The following is a 17564-nucleotide window of genomic DNA, read 5'->3' as shown; positions in this document are numbered from 1 at the left end:
CTGTTGGTTCACTCCCCAAAGGCCGCAATGGCTGGAGCTGCACTGATCAGAAGCCAGGAGCCAGGAGCTCCTTCCAGGTCTCCCATGTGGGTGCAGGGGCCCAAGGACTTGAGCCATCTTCTATTGCTTTCCCAGGTCATAGCAGAGATCTGGACTGGAAGAGGGGCAGCCAGGACTAGAACTGGTGCCCATATAGGATGCCAGCACTGCAGGCGGAGGATTAACCTACTGCTCCACGGCTCCTGCCCCTGCTCCACTTCTTAAAAAAAAAATATATATATAAAATATATTATTTTATTATTATATAAAAAACTATATATTATATATAAAATATAAATATATATATATATAATTCATTTGAAGGGCAGAGTTAAAGAGAGCGGTCTTTATAATCTGCTGGTTCACTCCCCAAATGGGCACGATGAATAGGGCTGAGCAAGGCCGAAGCCAGGAGCTTCTTCCTGGTCTCCCACGTGGGAAAGGGAGCCCCAGCGCTTGGGCCCTCTACTGCTGCTTTCCCAGGTGCATTAGCACGCAGCTGGATTAGAAGTGGAACAGCCGGAACTCATACTGGTGTCCATATATGATGCCGGCACTCCAGGCAGTGGCTTAACCCACTGTGCCACAGTGCCAGCCCCAGTGGCTGCTCCATTTCTGATCCAGCTTCCAGCTAATACCCTGGGAAAGCAGCAGAAGATGGCCCAAGTACTTGGGCCCCTGCTGCCTTTGTGGAAAGATCTGGATGAAGCTTCTGGCTTTGGTCTGGCTCAGTCTTGGCCATTGCAACTGCGTGAGGAGTGAAGTGGTGTATGGAATATTCTTCTGTCTGTTTCTCCCACTTTCTCTGTAATTCTCATTTTTTTAAAATTTCCTTAAATTTTTAGTGTATGTAAATCTTTCTTATGATTATAAAAACAGTATAAAATAGAAAATCATATAATTTAAATATTTTCATAAATCATCTCAAAAACATATGAACTATTGCTTCAGTCATTTCTAGTATTGTGAATGTATTTTTGTGCATGTATGAATACTCTCTTCAAATAAGTTTTTGGATGTTTATACAATATTTCCTCAGTTGATAAGTCATTTTCCCATTGCCCTTAAATACTCATCAAAACATAATTTCAAATAACTATAGTGTTGCACCACATAAACACACAGACAGACATGATGGTCCTTTAAAAAGTTCATAGAAAATGTTCACAATTATCATGATATGCATGGCTTCAAAAATGTTTTTGCACCAAAATTTTAATTCCATTTCCCACAAACCTTTTGAAGTACCATGGGTGTGTGTGTGTGTGTGTGTGCAAGCCTTATTTTGACTTTTCTTACATAGCTATCTTTGTACCATCATTTAGAATGTTTTCAGCTGTTTTTTTTTTTGGGGGGGGGGAGCCCTGATATCTGTGTGAAGGTATTAAAAATAATTCATGGAAAATAGTTTATTTTGATGCAAAAAGTTTTTGAAATTCTTGCCCATAGGGTTCTTCAAAAAGTTCATGAAAACATGTATATAATGGAAAAGATATATGTGGATTTCACAATTTTTGGCACCAAAATAAGCTTATCTTTAATTTCATTTTTCCATGATCTTTTGAAGTGTGCTTGTATAAACATGCTTATATGCATATATGTAAATCATTTTTGTACTGCACCCATCCTTGGTGAGTATTCTTTTTTATAATTAAAAGATTGATATCATACTTAGGTCTATTATTTAATCTTCATGCGTAACAGGGGTGTTTGCTTTACACTATCTACGGCTCCGATGTCCTGGTTTTGCAATTGGAAACGTTCTTAGTTTCCTTGCCTCCTTTTGTTACCCTCTCAGTTCCCAGGGTCTGCTCTTCTAACATGCATTTTCAAGACAGTTGGTGCAATATTTCAAGTCAAATAACCAGTGACTATGAGGTCCCCTGCATTGCTCATCTAGACAGAGGTTAGGGGCTTGTTTACTCCCATCCTTTCATCCTTATGACTGTGTACAGGCAAAGTTAGTACTGGACAATTGGAAATAATCAACATTCCTTCTTTGTTTGGAAGCAGAGCATAGAATTATGCAATTTCCATAATTCATGGGTTTTGGCATTCTTCTCTGTTTTCCTGTTATTGACATGGTTATTTACTTAGCAATCACTTCAAATCCTAAGATTTATGTCCTTTCACCCCATGGCTGGATTCATAGTTAATGAAATTATTTTGGATTAGCATTTATGGGGTAGAGTGGGGAGAGTAACACTTTGCTACTTTAAAGTGTGACTTTCACAGTAGGTGTATTCAAGCCAACCTTTGAAGTGAGGCCGATTTCTGGATTTAGTAGTTATGGGCATAAAGCAGAGGTTAGTGGGAAAATCTCTTTTCTGGCTTCTTAAGACTTTGTTGTCTCTGGGGTCTAGACTTGAACAAACCATTATTTTATAATTTTGTTCATTTTTTTCTTGATGGAGTGACTTCTAGAAGTCAGTAATTTTTTCACCTATATTTTTAATATCCAATGCTGCTATGAGTTTGCATTTTCTGTTTCATGCTCTGATTAGCCTTATAAAGGCGAGATGAGGAAGGTGAATCAAACAGAGCCTTATGCAGTTAGCTTTCACTGAAAGTCAGCATCCTAGCTCCACAAGAATGAAGGGAAGGCCATTTCCTCCTCATTACCTCAAGCTTAGTGGACCTATGGAACAGCAAGTGGCCATCCCTGAGTGGTAACACATCATACAGTGTCAGCAGTTCATTAGTGTTAAATGTGATGAAGTCAGATATCAACCTTCTCTTCCCTTAGTTAAGCAGTGTCATTTGATCATTTTATTTCCCTTGAAAACATAGATTTTAATTTACAGAGAAAGTCAGATGATATATGAATGCTCATTTTCCCTCATTACATGATTTCTTAGACCCTGAAAAAACCATGATACCTAGGGTCTACATTGTTTTATGTTCTTAATATGTAGAAGACATAGTCATTGCGGAAGCAACAAAACAGCTTGTTCATTAGCAAACACAGCATGTAGGTGGAAACAAAGGGACAGAAACAAGACCCTAATTATACCCATGAATTCCTCTTCTTCCTGAGAAAAAATAAGACCATGCTTTCTTCTCAGTTCCAGTGTCCTTTAGGGCTTTTACAAAGAATGTATTTTCCCATATGGCTGTGAATCAGTTGGTGAGCTTGATCATTGTTGCCTAATAAACACAACATGAATTCCCATTAGAAGTCAACTAATGGGCACTTCAAGTGCAATTTTCTATGTGTGTTAAATGGGGAAGCTGAAAACTTTGCTGCTCTGAAGCTCCTTTGATGGGAAGGGGAATATCACAATGGAACGTGGATAAGCCTTCGCTGAGATTACTGTACCATAAAAGAAAAATTACTCAATCATAGTGCTTCTCCCTAGAACAATAACTATTTTTTGGATTTGTAATTTTTAAGCACCCATTTGAGTTACAGTCTATTATCTCTGTAACTCTACTCTGCCTCTTAGGAATGTACACTGGCACTTGAAAATTTCAGTGAATTTAATAATTGTGAATAATTTTTGAAAACATGGCATTTTCTATGAGTTTTAATGGAAGCTTACATATGAGCCAATGGAAAGAAAATAAAATCTGCCTTTACCAAGAATTTTTTTTTCATTGTAGCCAAATTTGTCTTTGTCCAAAGTAAGTACAAGAAATTTCACATGCAATAATGAAGACTTAATATTTGTGCACTGCTGGAGTGCTGCTGGATGATTATACTCTAACAAAAGTTAATGGCCAAGTAATGGAGATAATGAGCTGAAGTGAAAATTCGATATGAGTTTGATGAGCAGAACATTCTGAACAAAAGTATACTAGAGGAGAAAAACCTTATGGAACATTTTAATTCCTAGTACTAGAGTTTTTGAGTTTTAGTATGAAAATGGACATGATTGATAAAGAAACCTACATCAGTATGTGCTAGTGATCTTCAAAAATCAGGGACAAAACCTGGAGATACTCTGAAGAAAGAGACAAAATACCTTTAAAAGACCTCCTCTCTATCCTATCTACTCCTCATATGCAATCTCCTATCTGTGCATAGTCTATAAAGCTGATCATGGAACAAGTCTATATTCAGCCTACTAGTATAGAAACTGAAGATTTCAAACTAGGAGTAGGTAAAGAGATGAGAGTGGCAGTCAGGAATAGGTGACAAGAAGTGTAGGTTTGGGGCATCTGTAGACAAAGAATGGCAATTGTGGAAGATAAATCGATGATTAAAAAATTTTAACACGGACTTTTATAGGCTCAGCAAATAGTTTAAGCCTCCTTCACTTAGACACAGAGTGGAAAGGGAAATGGATATCATTTCCAAACTAATCATAGAAATTGATGCCAGTATTCCCAAGACTCAGAGGATGCTGGCATCACATCACGGTTACCATCATCACCGTGGTTGTCAAATCTGCAACATCATCATTATCATCAGAGGTAATACCCGCTGAATGCATCACATGCCATCCACTACCCAGTGTATTTTACATTCAGAATTTCATTGCATTTTCAGAAATCAGTGAGATTAAGCTTTTAAATTCCAATTTTATAAGCAAAGGAATAATATGTAAACTGTTACAGTCTCAGTCTCAGGATAAGCAGGGCAACTGAGTGTTGTTTTTCTAAACTGGTACAGATGGTTAAAATGTATTGCTTTGCAGATCATAAATGCTATAAACTTATGAGCAGTAATAATTTGTAGTGTGATTCATTGGAGTAGTTCATATTGATCACTCTGTGATTTAAACAACTCAATCTGTGATATAAATAACACAACTATAAACAACTCATAAGCTCTTATGTAATCCATTTTCTTATGTATTTTAGGTGTATGTTTCAGGGCCTAATGAAGTATTTCATAATATATCAGGGGCAACTTAATCAGATTTTTTTTCTAAAAGTCATATTATATTCCAGCTATTTTAACATATTAAAATTCTGGATAGTGATTTTTGTCTTTCCTTAGTAAAAATAAGTATGTAAGAGAGTATTTTGAAGGCTTCTTTCCTAAGCAAACTCAGAAGATTCTATCAAAATATAGCAGAAAATAGTAAGCCAGATCGTGATTAGGCTCTTTGCTGAAAAATCATTTAACTATCACCCTCAGTAGTTATAACATTATATTTACAGTTGATAGTACAGGTCAGTTAACTTTAAATTCAAATTCACCTTTGTGAGTATGACATGTTTTCAAATGATTAGATTACAGTTTTCTCTGCAATTAAGATTCTTTTTATCCCATTGTTCTGAATATAAATGATATACTTTGAAAGTAAATGACATAGTGCTCTGATTAAAATGTTTGTCTGCATAATAGTACTTTAATTTATTCCTCCTAATATAATACTATTATCTGTTTTCTCAAAATGGCAATTTCCATTTCCTTGGAAAGATTTCCAATCATTTCTTTGGCGTGAACCTAAAATAACTGCACATATCATTAATCAAAAACAAAGTAAATTCATATAACATTTTTGTTGCATTTGTATGTTGGATGAGTGATAAATATTTCATATGGATTATATGAATATATACTTATGCTCCAAAAAAATAAAGCCTGAGTTGCATATGGACCTTTAAAACATGCATGTCAGAAAACATTGCTATATTCATAGTTTTTGACACTTCCATTTCTGTTTAGATTTACATTTGCAGCTTCTATAAAATGGTTGGTATGCTTCCTAGGAGGAGTCACCTAAAACTTCCAGAAGAAAATAAATTGTCATTGTAACTGATATCCTGCTTTAAGGGATGTACAATAAACACATTTGAAATCTTACGTTTCATGTTTCTGCTAATATTTGTAGAATGTGCAGCTCAATTATTATGTCATATTCGTGAAATTTTGTCTGTTGCTATTTAAATCATACCCTCTTATTTTGATGTCTTATTTAGGTAGCCAAGTAGGTTGTATCTTTAATAAAATTCCCCTGTTGATTTTAAGGGTAGAAACACACTATGTATTTTGGCTTTGTTATTAAATAAAGCCAGTTTATGTATGAAAACTTATAGATCAGGGTAGGCAGAATGCTAACCAAATTTGGCTGATTTGGTTTATTTGAATAAATATTTTTTGTACTCCATTCTACTTTCTGAGCAACACTTTGACCAGTGTCAACATCTGGAAAATGAGGGATCTGGGATTAGGTCAGTATATTTCTCTCACTAGCCCAAGGGGTTAGTTTAAGAAAAAGAAGAGTAAGAAACCTAGGAAATTCACAAACTGCATTTTTCAACCTCTGGAAAATAAAAATTTTATTATGCTTTATTTTAATAGAAATCTCATTGTTACTTGTCTCAATACTTTTGCAAAAGTGATGTAACCTAAGTTTTTAAACTCACAATATGAGATTTGTAAATAGTGGATGAACATTCTTATAGTGAGCTGAAATAAATAGGATAAGGCATAGATAGTACTTACACACATAAAACAAAGTAATACATTTCAAATAGAATGGATTATGCTCATAAAACCTGTGTATATTTTGATTACATTGTAAAATTTGTTAATACATTCAGGAAAAATGATGACCCTAAGCAATGTAACTTGTTATGCAACAAAAATGATTTTCTTCTGTTATAATCAGATGTGTGCATGATTTTGCCTGTTGGATTTACGTGAGCATCAATGGAAAAAAAACACCCAAGCATTCTTTGATTAATTCAACCATATGAAACACTGATCTTGGAATTTTTGCTTAAGCCCTCCACTAAGAAACCTTTTCTTTCAAAACAAGATGTGCATTATGACCTATGCTGTTCCCATATGATCACCCTTTCCAGGCAGCCTAGATCCTTGGGTCTGAACTGAACAAAATCATTCCAGAAATTATTTCATCTGTCTAATTCAAGGTTTTTCAGACTTGATGAGAAACAAAAATGCTTTAAGGAAACTTTCCAAAATATTGCAAAGTTACTTAAGGATTGTTCAAATAGACCCTTAGTCCTGACCTAAATTATTTTTACAGATTTGTTTCTCCATATCTAAGTAAAACTCCTCATATATCTAACAAAAACCAAAACTCTTAAAACATAATAATATTATGTTGTCAAAGCTGAATCACCATTTTGTAATACCAGTATGGTAATTACTAGTATAGCATGGAACTACTGAACTTGGCATACATAGATTACAATATGATTATCTGAATCTCTCATCAGTGTTCTACATTTATACTCCTGTGATAGCCTTTGCCTTTTACTTGCCAAATACAAATGTTTACATGTTTAGTATTCCTCTGTATGTCTCTTATTTGCCCATGACAATCCAAAGTAATCCTATTCTATTTGCAGCAACATGATTGAAAACAAAAGGTAAACACCAGTAATAGGTAATACATGCGCAAACTTCGTCAAAAGGTGATTATCCATTAGATGCAGAATATGTTTTCATTATTTAACAGTATTTAAAAAAATTGTAAATAACCACTGGACCCCCAGATCTATAGCCTTCAAATGAACAGCAAAAATAATCTAATGAAAGTATCTGCTCTTTATAAACTAGTAAATTTACCAATTAGTACTAAAATACTATGGAGGCAAACAAGTCTGATCATATTGAATTAGAAATTTGAGTTCTTTTAAAATGATTACATATGGAAAATCATAGTTCGGTTTTTGAAGTACGTGTCACAATTACTCTCAAACTCTTTCCTATATACTCTGCATCTGCAACAGAACCTCAAAAAAATCTAACATTGAGAGTTTCAATTATGAAATAGATTTCTAACCTTTTGTTTTCCCTAACTGCTTTGTCTCCTTTCTTCCAGGAGATGGCTGGCTTTGGAGAGCCTTGGGGTTTGCACTCTATTTCGACTTCTCGGCCTTTAGTCACAATGATGGTTTTCTTTAGTTGATTCGGTGCAAAAGTGGGAGCTGAAGCTATTAAAGAGAAAATGATAATTTTAAAAGAAGCAATGACAATATCAGAGTTTGCAAACTCCTTTTCTGGGATACATGTCTCAAATCTTAGAATAAGACACTTTACTAGCTGTTGTTATATTGAAATGATGGCTTTTATGCAAGGTAAAAAGTCGAATGCTTAGTTATGATTACCAGCTTCAGTTGTGAGCATAATGAATGATGTGGGCAAAAGGCCAAGGGGTCCACTAAGGGAGTCCCTTTGGGGTTTCTTTGGAAAGGTGGAGGTTACCTATGCAGAAGATAATCCTGTCTCCCCCACTTCCTATTTGTGAATGTGGTTTCTTTCTCTTTTTTTATTTAAAGAATATTTATTTGAAAGAGTTACAAAGAGAGAGAGGGAGATCTTCCATCACTAGCTCACTGCCCAGATGGCTCCAACTGCCAGGGCTGGACCAGGTTGAAGCCAGGGGCTTCCTCTGGGTTTCCCACAGGGTGGCAGAGGCTCAAACACTTGGGATAGTTTCCATTCCTTTACCCACACCATTAGCAGGGAGCTGGATTGGAAATAGAGTGGCTGGGACATGAACTGGCCCCCATATGGGATGCCAGTGTTGCAGGCAGCAGCTTGACCTACTATGCTACAATGCCAGTGACCCATCTTAATTCATATTTTGCCTTTATGTTATATAAAATTAAATCTAGTTTTAATGAAAATAGATTTTAATATAAAGTTACTGAAATCTAAATTTTATAATCATTGCAGTTACATATTTGTCTGATAACTTCTTATTAATACTGCTTTTAATAAAATTTTTGACTCTGTATGATATGTCTAAATTTTCTGAGATGTTTATATCAACTGACCAATTCCTGGGTATTTCTTAAGAGTTTAATGTCCAAAATATACCAAAACAAGGCATGGCACAACAAGATTTAAAAAAGTTAGTAGATATATTTATAAAGATATGTTAAGAGATTAGGGGAGGACGGCGCTGCAGCTCACTAGGCTAATCCTCCAACTGCAGTGCCAGCACCCCGGGTTTAGTCCCAGTTGGGGCACCAGATTCTGTCCCAGTTGTTCCTGTTCCAGGCCAGCTCTCTGCTGTGGCGCGGGAAGGCAGTGGAGGATGGCCCAAGTGCTTGGGCCCTGCACCCGCATGGGAGACCAGGAGGAAGCACCTGGCTTCGGATCGGTGTAGTGTGTTGGCCGTAGTGGCCATTTGGGGGGTGAACCAACGGAAGGAAGACCTTTCTTTCTGTCTCTCAATCTCTCACTGTCTAACTCTGCCTGTCAAAAAAAAAGAAAAAAAGTGAGAGAGAGATTAGGGGAAATGAAGGAATTTATGGGGAGATTTCAGGTAACATTTTTAGTTGCCTATTGGAAATAGAATTTATCAAAGGTAATTTTGAAAATGTATAGTAAACGTGTTTCTGGATAAACCATTAGTAGTTGAGAGGCTAAGTCAAATTTTTAGTTCACAAATATTTATGTGTAATTCAATAAGAAAGTATTTATATTTGATGGCTTAGTATATGAGAAATGAACATGAAATGTTGTATGTATTTGACATGGAGTTTTTTGAAATGCAGAGAAAGTTCAAATTAAATAGATGGTTTATTATATTTAGCTGATGTGGGAATGGTGGGTTCTCATATTCTTGAGATCTCTGGTGTTGCTGTCAGTGTTATGTTTTGCAAATTGTACTGATGAGTACAAAGCACGCTTGGGCTTTTGCTACTCTAGGGAGACAGTGAGTTAAGATCATACAAATATCCATCTTTAGATTTGGGATGGTAGTTTACAAAGATTATGAAATCAGATGGCAAAAAATTAAAATCTATTCCAGAGGTACAGATTTCCATTCTGGGTAGTTTATTCTGGATCAGTTCTTTCTTGTTAGATTTAGACAGTGAAGTTGTGCTAGTGCCCAGTTTACCTTCATATGAAGGGTGTAAGCCTATGAGCCTGGCCTCAGGAAACCTTTCCTTATTATTGTAAGGATGATATTGGATTATGCCCTTTGAGAAGAGGGTGATTAGCCTCAGAGTCCTGCTGTTCAGGTAAGCAGGAGTTGCTTGGGGGAATGTTCAGCATCAGTATGGGAACTGGAACAGGCTGCTAGAATTCTACATTTTTACCCTCCCCAGATACTTTCTCTGAAACTTAATATATATGATTTTTTTTTTTTTGACAGGCAGAGTGGATAGTGTGAGAGAGAGAGAGACAGAGAGAAAGGTCTTCCTTTTTGCTGTTGGTTCACCCTCCAGTGGCCACCACGGCTGGCGCGCTGCGGCCGGCGCATCGCACTGATCCGAAGCCAGGAGCCAGGTGTTTCTCCTGGTCTCCCGTGGGGTGCAGGGCCCAAGGATTTGGGCCATCCACCACTGCACTCCCTGACCACAGTAGAGAGCTGGCCTGGAAGAGGTTCAACCGGGACAGAATCCGGCGCCCCGACCGGGACTAGAACCCGGTGTGCCAGCACTGCAAAGCGGAGGATTAGCCTATTGAGCCGCGGCGCCGGCCATATATATGATTTTTTAAATGTCATAGAAAGGTCATCATGTCACCCTTTTAGAGTTAATGTTAGAAAAATATATACCCCCTCCCCAAACACTATAGGAGAAGCTTCATGCAATGTAAACCTGTATATCAGCAAGACATGGTATTTCTTTTCAAGTCAGGAAGTTGGTTTTTAAAATTGCACCATAAAACTTCAATATTTATAAGAATTAGAGCATGCAAAGAAGTGACCCTGCTTTCCCAGTTATTTACTTAGAAATTGCATACCTAGAATCTTCAGCTCTGCGCTGGCATAAATGGCTCCATACTTATTTTCAGCTAAACACTGATACATTCCAGCATCTGATTGGTTCACACTGTGGATCATCAGTACTCCATTAACCATCTCAACCCTACTCTGTAATGGAATAAAAAAAGTGAGATCTAGAAAGTAAACAAATGATAGTTTTTAGGTTACTCCCCTAAATAAAGGGGTAAAAAGCCTCCAATTCAGGTGCATTGACAGCACACCAGCACACGTTGACTGTTGATTATTTTATTAGGTTTACTAGAAATCATAACTATATTTTCATTCTTCTGAGTTTTACTGTTTTGTTTTAAAACAAAGTCACCTCTGTTGGTGTACTAGTTAAGCTTGTGTATTACCACCATCAGATAATGCTTTTATTTGAATTCCTTTGACAAAGGAGATGTAGAGGTTCACCTGGTGGAAAAGTGGGGATTTGTAGACATGAGGTCAAGGTTAAAATAGGCCAGGTCATAAAAACATCCCCTTTATTATGTTGATCTGATCAGAAGTTGGAATTTTTCTCTCACTTCCCAAGACACACACACACACACACACACACACACACTCTAAGGAAACTGTTTACAACTGGAATCTGTATAAAATTATTAAATGAAAGTCAGTGCAAGAAGAAACTTAATATGGAAGATAGAAAATTGCAGATATGCTGATAAAATGAGATCAAGGTCACAATTCAAAAAAATGTAAAATATGGTTAAACAAGCAGGTGTCTGGTTAATACCACCCTAGTCATTTTTTAAAAAAATTTCTGAGGAATGCTTTATTCATTAACAGAGAGGCCAAGAAATTCGACGATTTTTCCTACGCAAATTATCTGCCAGAGGAATTTCTGTTACTTGGATGCTAAGAATAGAAAACAGGAGCAGCATAGCTCATCCTCACGGTTTATCTGGCAGCTCAAGGAGAATTGGAATGAGTCTATGAACGGTTATTTCAGGTTATCCGCCTCCCACTTCACAGGTATTCTGAGTAGTCATTTCCAATTGTTTTGGGATATGGCATGTTGTCTTGACCTAACTTGTTTTAAAATAAAGGAATATGGCTGGCGCCGTGGCTCAACAGGCTAATCCTCCGCCTTGCGGCTCTGGCACACCGGGTTGTAGTCCTGGACGGGGCGCCGGATTCTGTCCCGGTTGCCCCTCTTCCAGGCCAGCTCTCTGCTGTGGCCAGGGAGTGCAGTGGAGGATGGCCCAAGTGCTTGGGCCCTGCACCCACATGGGAGACCAGGAGAAGCACCTGGCTCCTGGCTTCGGATCAGTGCGATGCGCCGGCCACAGCAAGCTGGCCGCGGCGGCCATTGAAGGGTGAACCAATGGCAAAGGAAGACCTTTCTCTCTGTCTCTCTCTCTCACTGTCCACTCTGCCTGTCAAAAAATAAAAAGAATAAAATAAAGGAATATGGAAGCTGTATGTCACTGGCTAGGATCTGACTCAATCTCTTCCTTTTAAAAGGAACAAACTGATGTCCAAGGTACTAAAGAACAGGTAAGAGGTCCTAGGACAGTGGAGGACCTGTCCCAGCCTCTCACCTTTACATGCTTTCCCTCTATTATGCCCATAAATAATGAGCGATTTCTCCTCTGTCCTCCCTCCTATGGAGATTCTAGTTAAGGAAAACAGAAAATTATTAGTTATTTTGAAATTAAATAGTAGCTGATTTATTTTGAAATCCAGTGCAAAAGTAATTGGCTTTAAGAACATGCAGCTTTCCTGCAAAGAGATATATTCAGTCTCTGGAGGCAGGATGTCACAGAGAGAACCTATTCAGGACACAGGAGGCTAAGATTCTTTTCCAATGTGTATTACAAGATGTGCAACCCTGGGCAAGTCACTTCACTTTTAGGGATTAAACCCATCATCTGTAAAGTGATAGCAACAGTTTACATGATATTCAAAGGTCAATGGGAAATGAGTCTGTGATAGTGGTATTTCCCAAGATTGTATAGAGTTGAAAAGATCTTAAATGTATTACTAAAACCATGAAATAATTTAAAACTTCAGATACTTACAATTTCAATACTTATAATTTCAGATACTTATTTATTTCAAATATATTAAGAGGCAGAAGTAGGAAGTGGCTTTGGATAAAACTAAGAGAGCTTACTGTGTCCTTTGTGAAATCCTGCTAAAATTACACAGGAGCAGATTAATAGTGCCCTACAATACCTGAGGTAAGAGGGGTGCTCCATTTTTCAGCCAACGAAACGTGGGTCTGGGTTTTCCAGTAGCCTTACATTCCCATCGGAGAGGGCTGCCACTGTCCAACTGAGTGTCATTCAGTTTTTCCACCCAGTGAGGGTAAGCTGCGAATATTTAAGCAAACAAAAAGGATGTCATTTCTTGAACACTACCAAGTTCAAAATTTACATGGAAAAATGCATTGCATTTTTTTAACCAATTCAAATAGCCATAGGTATTTGGAAGAAGTATAACATTGCATTATAGAACTCTATTTCTAGTATAAATGAAAAATTAAGCACTGAAAGTATATTTTTATATCTTAGAGGATATTTGTAAAATATGCAAAGTATATTTTATCCATTTATTTTTACTCATGTTAAAGCCAGTGGTTTGATTCTTCCCAAGGCACTAGAATATGTTTGGTAGGAAGTTGGGTGCTTAGAAGTCCTACCTTTTCAAATATGAGGGCAGTTTCAGTGTAAGTAAAATGTAACTGGTCTTCTGATTGAGTATTGTACTGAATTCTCTACAGAAATATTTTTGGCAAAATTTATAAAATATTTTATCTGTGCTAGTGAGTACTTTGATCATTCCTTACTTCATCTCATACCTCTTGTCCCTGCCCTTTTTTTTCTATGCGTGGCTGCTGTTGCCCAAGTAGATCAGTGTTCTGTCTATGAAGTGCATATCGTATTTTCTTGAAACTTCTATTTCTCTCTTCTTAAACCATAATTCAAGTGTAAGTCTACATTACATATATTGATCACATCTCTAAAGGAGAGACGTTTGTACCTTGTTTGGACACCTGTAGTTCTTATTCACTTGGAAAGAACTCATGTAGTAATTTATTTCTCCTCTTCTGTTGCTGACTTAAATTGTTACAGAATTTTTTAGTTGGTTATAGGTTGACATCCAGATAGATGGATCACGGAAAGCAAAGTTGACTACACATATTTACTTCAGTTACACATTGTCTCATATGATAGTTGATTATAAAATATTTAGCTTTAATGAGTCTAATGTATTAATGTGTTACAACTTATGATCTGATATGATACCCATGAGTCAAACTGAAAAGATCATAGAAATTACCAAAACAAAAAGAACTGTTAAAAACACACTATTTTCTAATCTGCAGAAAAATTGGAAATCACTGTAATGTGTCAACTATAGATTGGATTATTTATAAAATTGCAAAATTTAGAGTACTGATTGCAAAATCATTTTGTCATAGGAGTACATTAAAATAAATTCTTGCTTTCCTTTAAATACAATGCTTGGTGCAAGGCTTAGACTGAGAATACATAAATAAAGATGCTATAATGTATGTTTGCTGTCAGATAAAAGTCTAGTGGGGGAGATGCAATTAAAATACTATTCAACTTCATTCTGCCAAGAAACGTACAAACAGAAATCATCTGTTAAACTGCCCTCTGAATTAAAAAACATTATCAGTTTTCCATTTCTTGACAGATAAGAGTGATATAGCTTCAGATCTTGCTGTTTTCAATTAAGAATCTCTCTACGTCATAAATCTATTTGCCAAGCTAAGCAACATGCATAGCAACCCCCCACTCCCAAGAAAATTGTGTATGTGTGTACACTCATACATATATGTGAGTATACATATATATGTATATATATAAATTCGATGAAAATAGTAAAACACTTTTGAAACAGTATAACTTGGCGTTGTCAGTTTCTACTGTAGATGCCATACTTAATTAGCATGTAGAAAGTACTACTGAATATAAAATTTGTTAGGCCAACTCAGACAAATGCAAACATGCACAGAGGCATAGACACAACAGGGATATGGATGGTAGATAATGTTACAGTGAAGTCAAGCTTCATATTGAAGAAATAAGTTTAACACCATCATTGTTAACATTAATTGACATTATGGATATTTGAATTTAGGAGTTGCCATCCTTCTTGGTGTACATGGAAAATGTAGGTTGTGTTCAATATGGCTTGACTTGTGTAATGACTTCTCTTCTATGCTGCAAAAGATATTTTTAAACCACTCAGTCTCTGCTATATGGAGTAAATTAAAAGACACTGTGGTTAAAAATAAGTAAACACTGGGTAATAGCCTGAATGAATTTATCTTGGGACCCAGTATGACAAAGACTGTATAGAATGTCAGATTCTTAGAACAAAACTAAGATTATTAGTAATATATAATAAGCAACACAGATGGTCACACCTAGAAGTATGATTGTATTAGGATCACATCTGTGAACTACATGAAATCCATTCTTACTTTTTTTTTTAAATTCTTTAAAAATACAAAAACTTGATTCAGGAGAGGATTGCAGGAAATAAAGGGCAGTAGTTTTGGTTTCCAAATAATAACTTGAGGGTAAATATACTAATTTACCTATGTGGTCAGCATTGTTCCTCTGAAATATCTGGAAAAAGAAAATTGCCAGTTGGATCACACTGAGAATAAACCTAGAAGTTCTTTATTCTAGCTTTTGTTAGGCCACCTATTTTAGGGTGTAGAAAGCTGAAGAGACATATGGCACTTTAAAATCAGAAGCTCTTAAAAATCTCACCAGATGCACTGTATATTGACAACTACTTATGTAATACATTCGAGCTTTAGATCAATTTCTGGGTTATGTGTTTTAAAACCCTACACAGATGTGCATAAAAACTCTTGCTTATTATCTTTTGTCATTAGAGATTCTGCAACTGTCTGCTGATAAATGCTAAGTGTTATTGGCCTCCTCTGTTGCTTCTTTACTCTTAAGTATCAAGGAGTCAACATATTTCATCCACATAGATCATTTTTAATATTATGACTCTCAGCTATGGGCCAGTGAGAGGTAATGTACTGCCTTGGAAAGATGATATAGTTGAGGGGTAAATGGGTTCAAGTCCCAGTACTATCATGCCCTAACTCTAATGTATGATTGGGAATGAGTTATTTAACTTTAATGACTCTCATATGTAAATGGTAGAGTATAATTCTTATTTCAATGGCCACTATTGTGATTCAATATAATAAATATTGGTTTCTCCCTTACAACTCATTGCTCATGTATGAACTTCAACTTCATTTTCAATCATATGTGAACACATATGAATATTTTTCATAACAATAAAATTCAGGCAAGACTTCTTCTAGAGAAGTTCTTTTTTTCACACTTATATATGAAATTAATCAGGAATCTATAATTTTATATCATTTCTTATAGTAAATTTTAACATATTTCAAAAGCTAAAATATCTTTAAAAATCATTCCTACTTGAGATAAACAACATTTTGCCTAAAAGTAGGCAAGGAAGAACTAAGGGCAAGGATTTTAATGCATTAATTTTCTCTTATTAACAAAGCACAGTTAAATAGGAATTTGCTATTTTCTATCCCATTCTCATCTTATGCCTTAGTTTACATCATTAATATCCCACTGAGACATTGGATTCTATGGGTTTGAATTGAATTCTAGTGTCATTTCCTTTTCTAAGGTGAATTTTAGTTTTACTGTTCATTATGAATGAGTCTTGGCCGGCGCCGCGGCTCACTAGGCTAATCCTCTGCCTTGCGGCGCCAGCACACTGGGTTCTAATCCTGGTCAGGGCGCCGGATTCTGTCCCGGTTGCCCCTCTTCCAGGCCAGCTCTCTGCTATGGCCCGGGAGTGCAGTGGAGGATGGCCCAAGTACTTGGGCCCTGCACCCCATGGGAGACCAGGAGAAGCACCTGGCTCCTGCCATCGGATCAGCGCGGTGCGCCGGCCACAGCACGCAGGCTGCGGCGGCCATTGGAGGGTGAACCAACGGCAAAAGGAAGACCTTTCTCTCTGTCTCTCTCTCTCACTGTCCGCTCTGCCTGTCAAAAAATAAAAAATAAAAAAATAAAAAATAAAAAAAGAAAGACATTATGAATGAGTTTAAGTAAAAAGTTTTATATTATCTCTAGGTCTAGTTTTCTCATCTATCACATGGGAATTTCAGTACCTAAGGTTTGTTCTGAGTTAATGAATGGACATACTACTAGTATCTAAAACATAAGCTCTTGAGAACTACTAGTTATCCCCTTCTTAAAGATTTATTTCTTTGAAAGAGTGACAGGGAGAGAAACTTAGATTTGCTGGTTCACAGTTCTCTCCTTAAATAGTTGCTACTGGCTGGGGCTGGTCCAGACCATAGCCAGGAGCCTGGAACTGCTTCCAGGTCTCCCATGTGAGTAGCTCAAGTCCAAGTATTTGGGCCATATTCACTGCTTTCCCAGGCATGTTAGCAGAGAGCAGGAACTTAAGCAGAGTAGCTGGGACTTGAATCTGCACTCAGGGATACTGGCATTGCAGATGGTCACTTAACCTACTGTGCCACAGTGCTGGCCATGGTTACCTTTAGTTTCTTCACCTTCTGGTCTTCCTTCCTTTCTCCTACATTTATTTTCTCATTAATGGAAACCTTTAATGAACAAAGTTCAACTCACATTGTAAATATAAAAATTTATGTTTTCTGTGGCTGGTTAAGATCAGGTCTTTTTGATCATCATAAATTACATGGACAGAAATAATCAAAGAAATGAATTCACCAACAAAACTATATAATAAAAAGTGTATTCAGTAATTTTGCAGTTTATTCTAAGTTTCCAATTAGTTCCAAGTTTTTGTATAACTTTTCTGATTTTTATGAGTATTTTTGGAAATTATATT

General features: G+C 36.6%; 1 protein-coding gene across 1 annotated transcript in view; it reads right to left on the bottom strand.

Moving 5' to 3' along the window:
- CNTN5 (contactin 5) overlaps window positions 1–17564 on the bottom strand; it is a 1373625-nt gene that overhangs the window by 278996 nt on the left and 1077065 nt on the right. Inside the window, exons 12-14 of the mRNA XM_051820359.2 lie at window positions 12876–13012; window positions 10670–10799; window positions 7749–7899 (exon numbers count right to left, since the gene is read on the bottom strand). Coding sequence (XP_051676319.1) covers window positions 7749–7899; window positions 10670–10799; window positions 12876–13012 — 418 coding nt within the window. The remainder of the gene's footprint in view (window positions 1–7748; window positions 7900–10669; window positions 10800–12875; window positions 13013–17564) is intronic.

Source organism: Oryctolagus cuniculus, chromosome 1, assembly GCF_964237555.1.
Source record: "Oryctolagus cuniculus chromosome 1, mOryCun1.1, whole genome shotgun sequence".
Taxonomy (NCBI): domain Eukaryota; kingdom Metazoa; phylum Chordata; class Mammalia; order Lagomorpha; family Leporidae; genus Oryctolagus; species Oryctolagus cuniculus.
The sequence above is the reverse complement of the archived record's forward strand: the minus strand, read 5'-3'. Positions and strand labels throughout refer to the sequence as shown.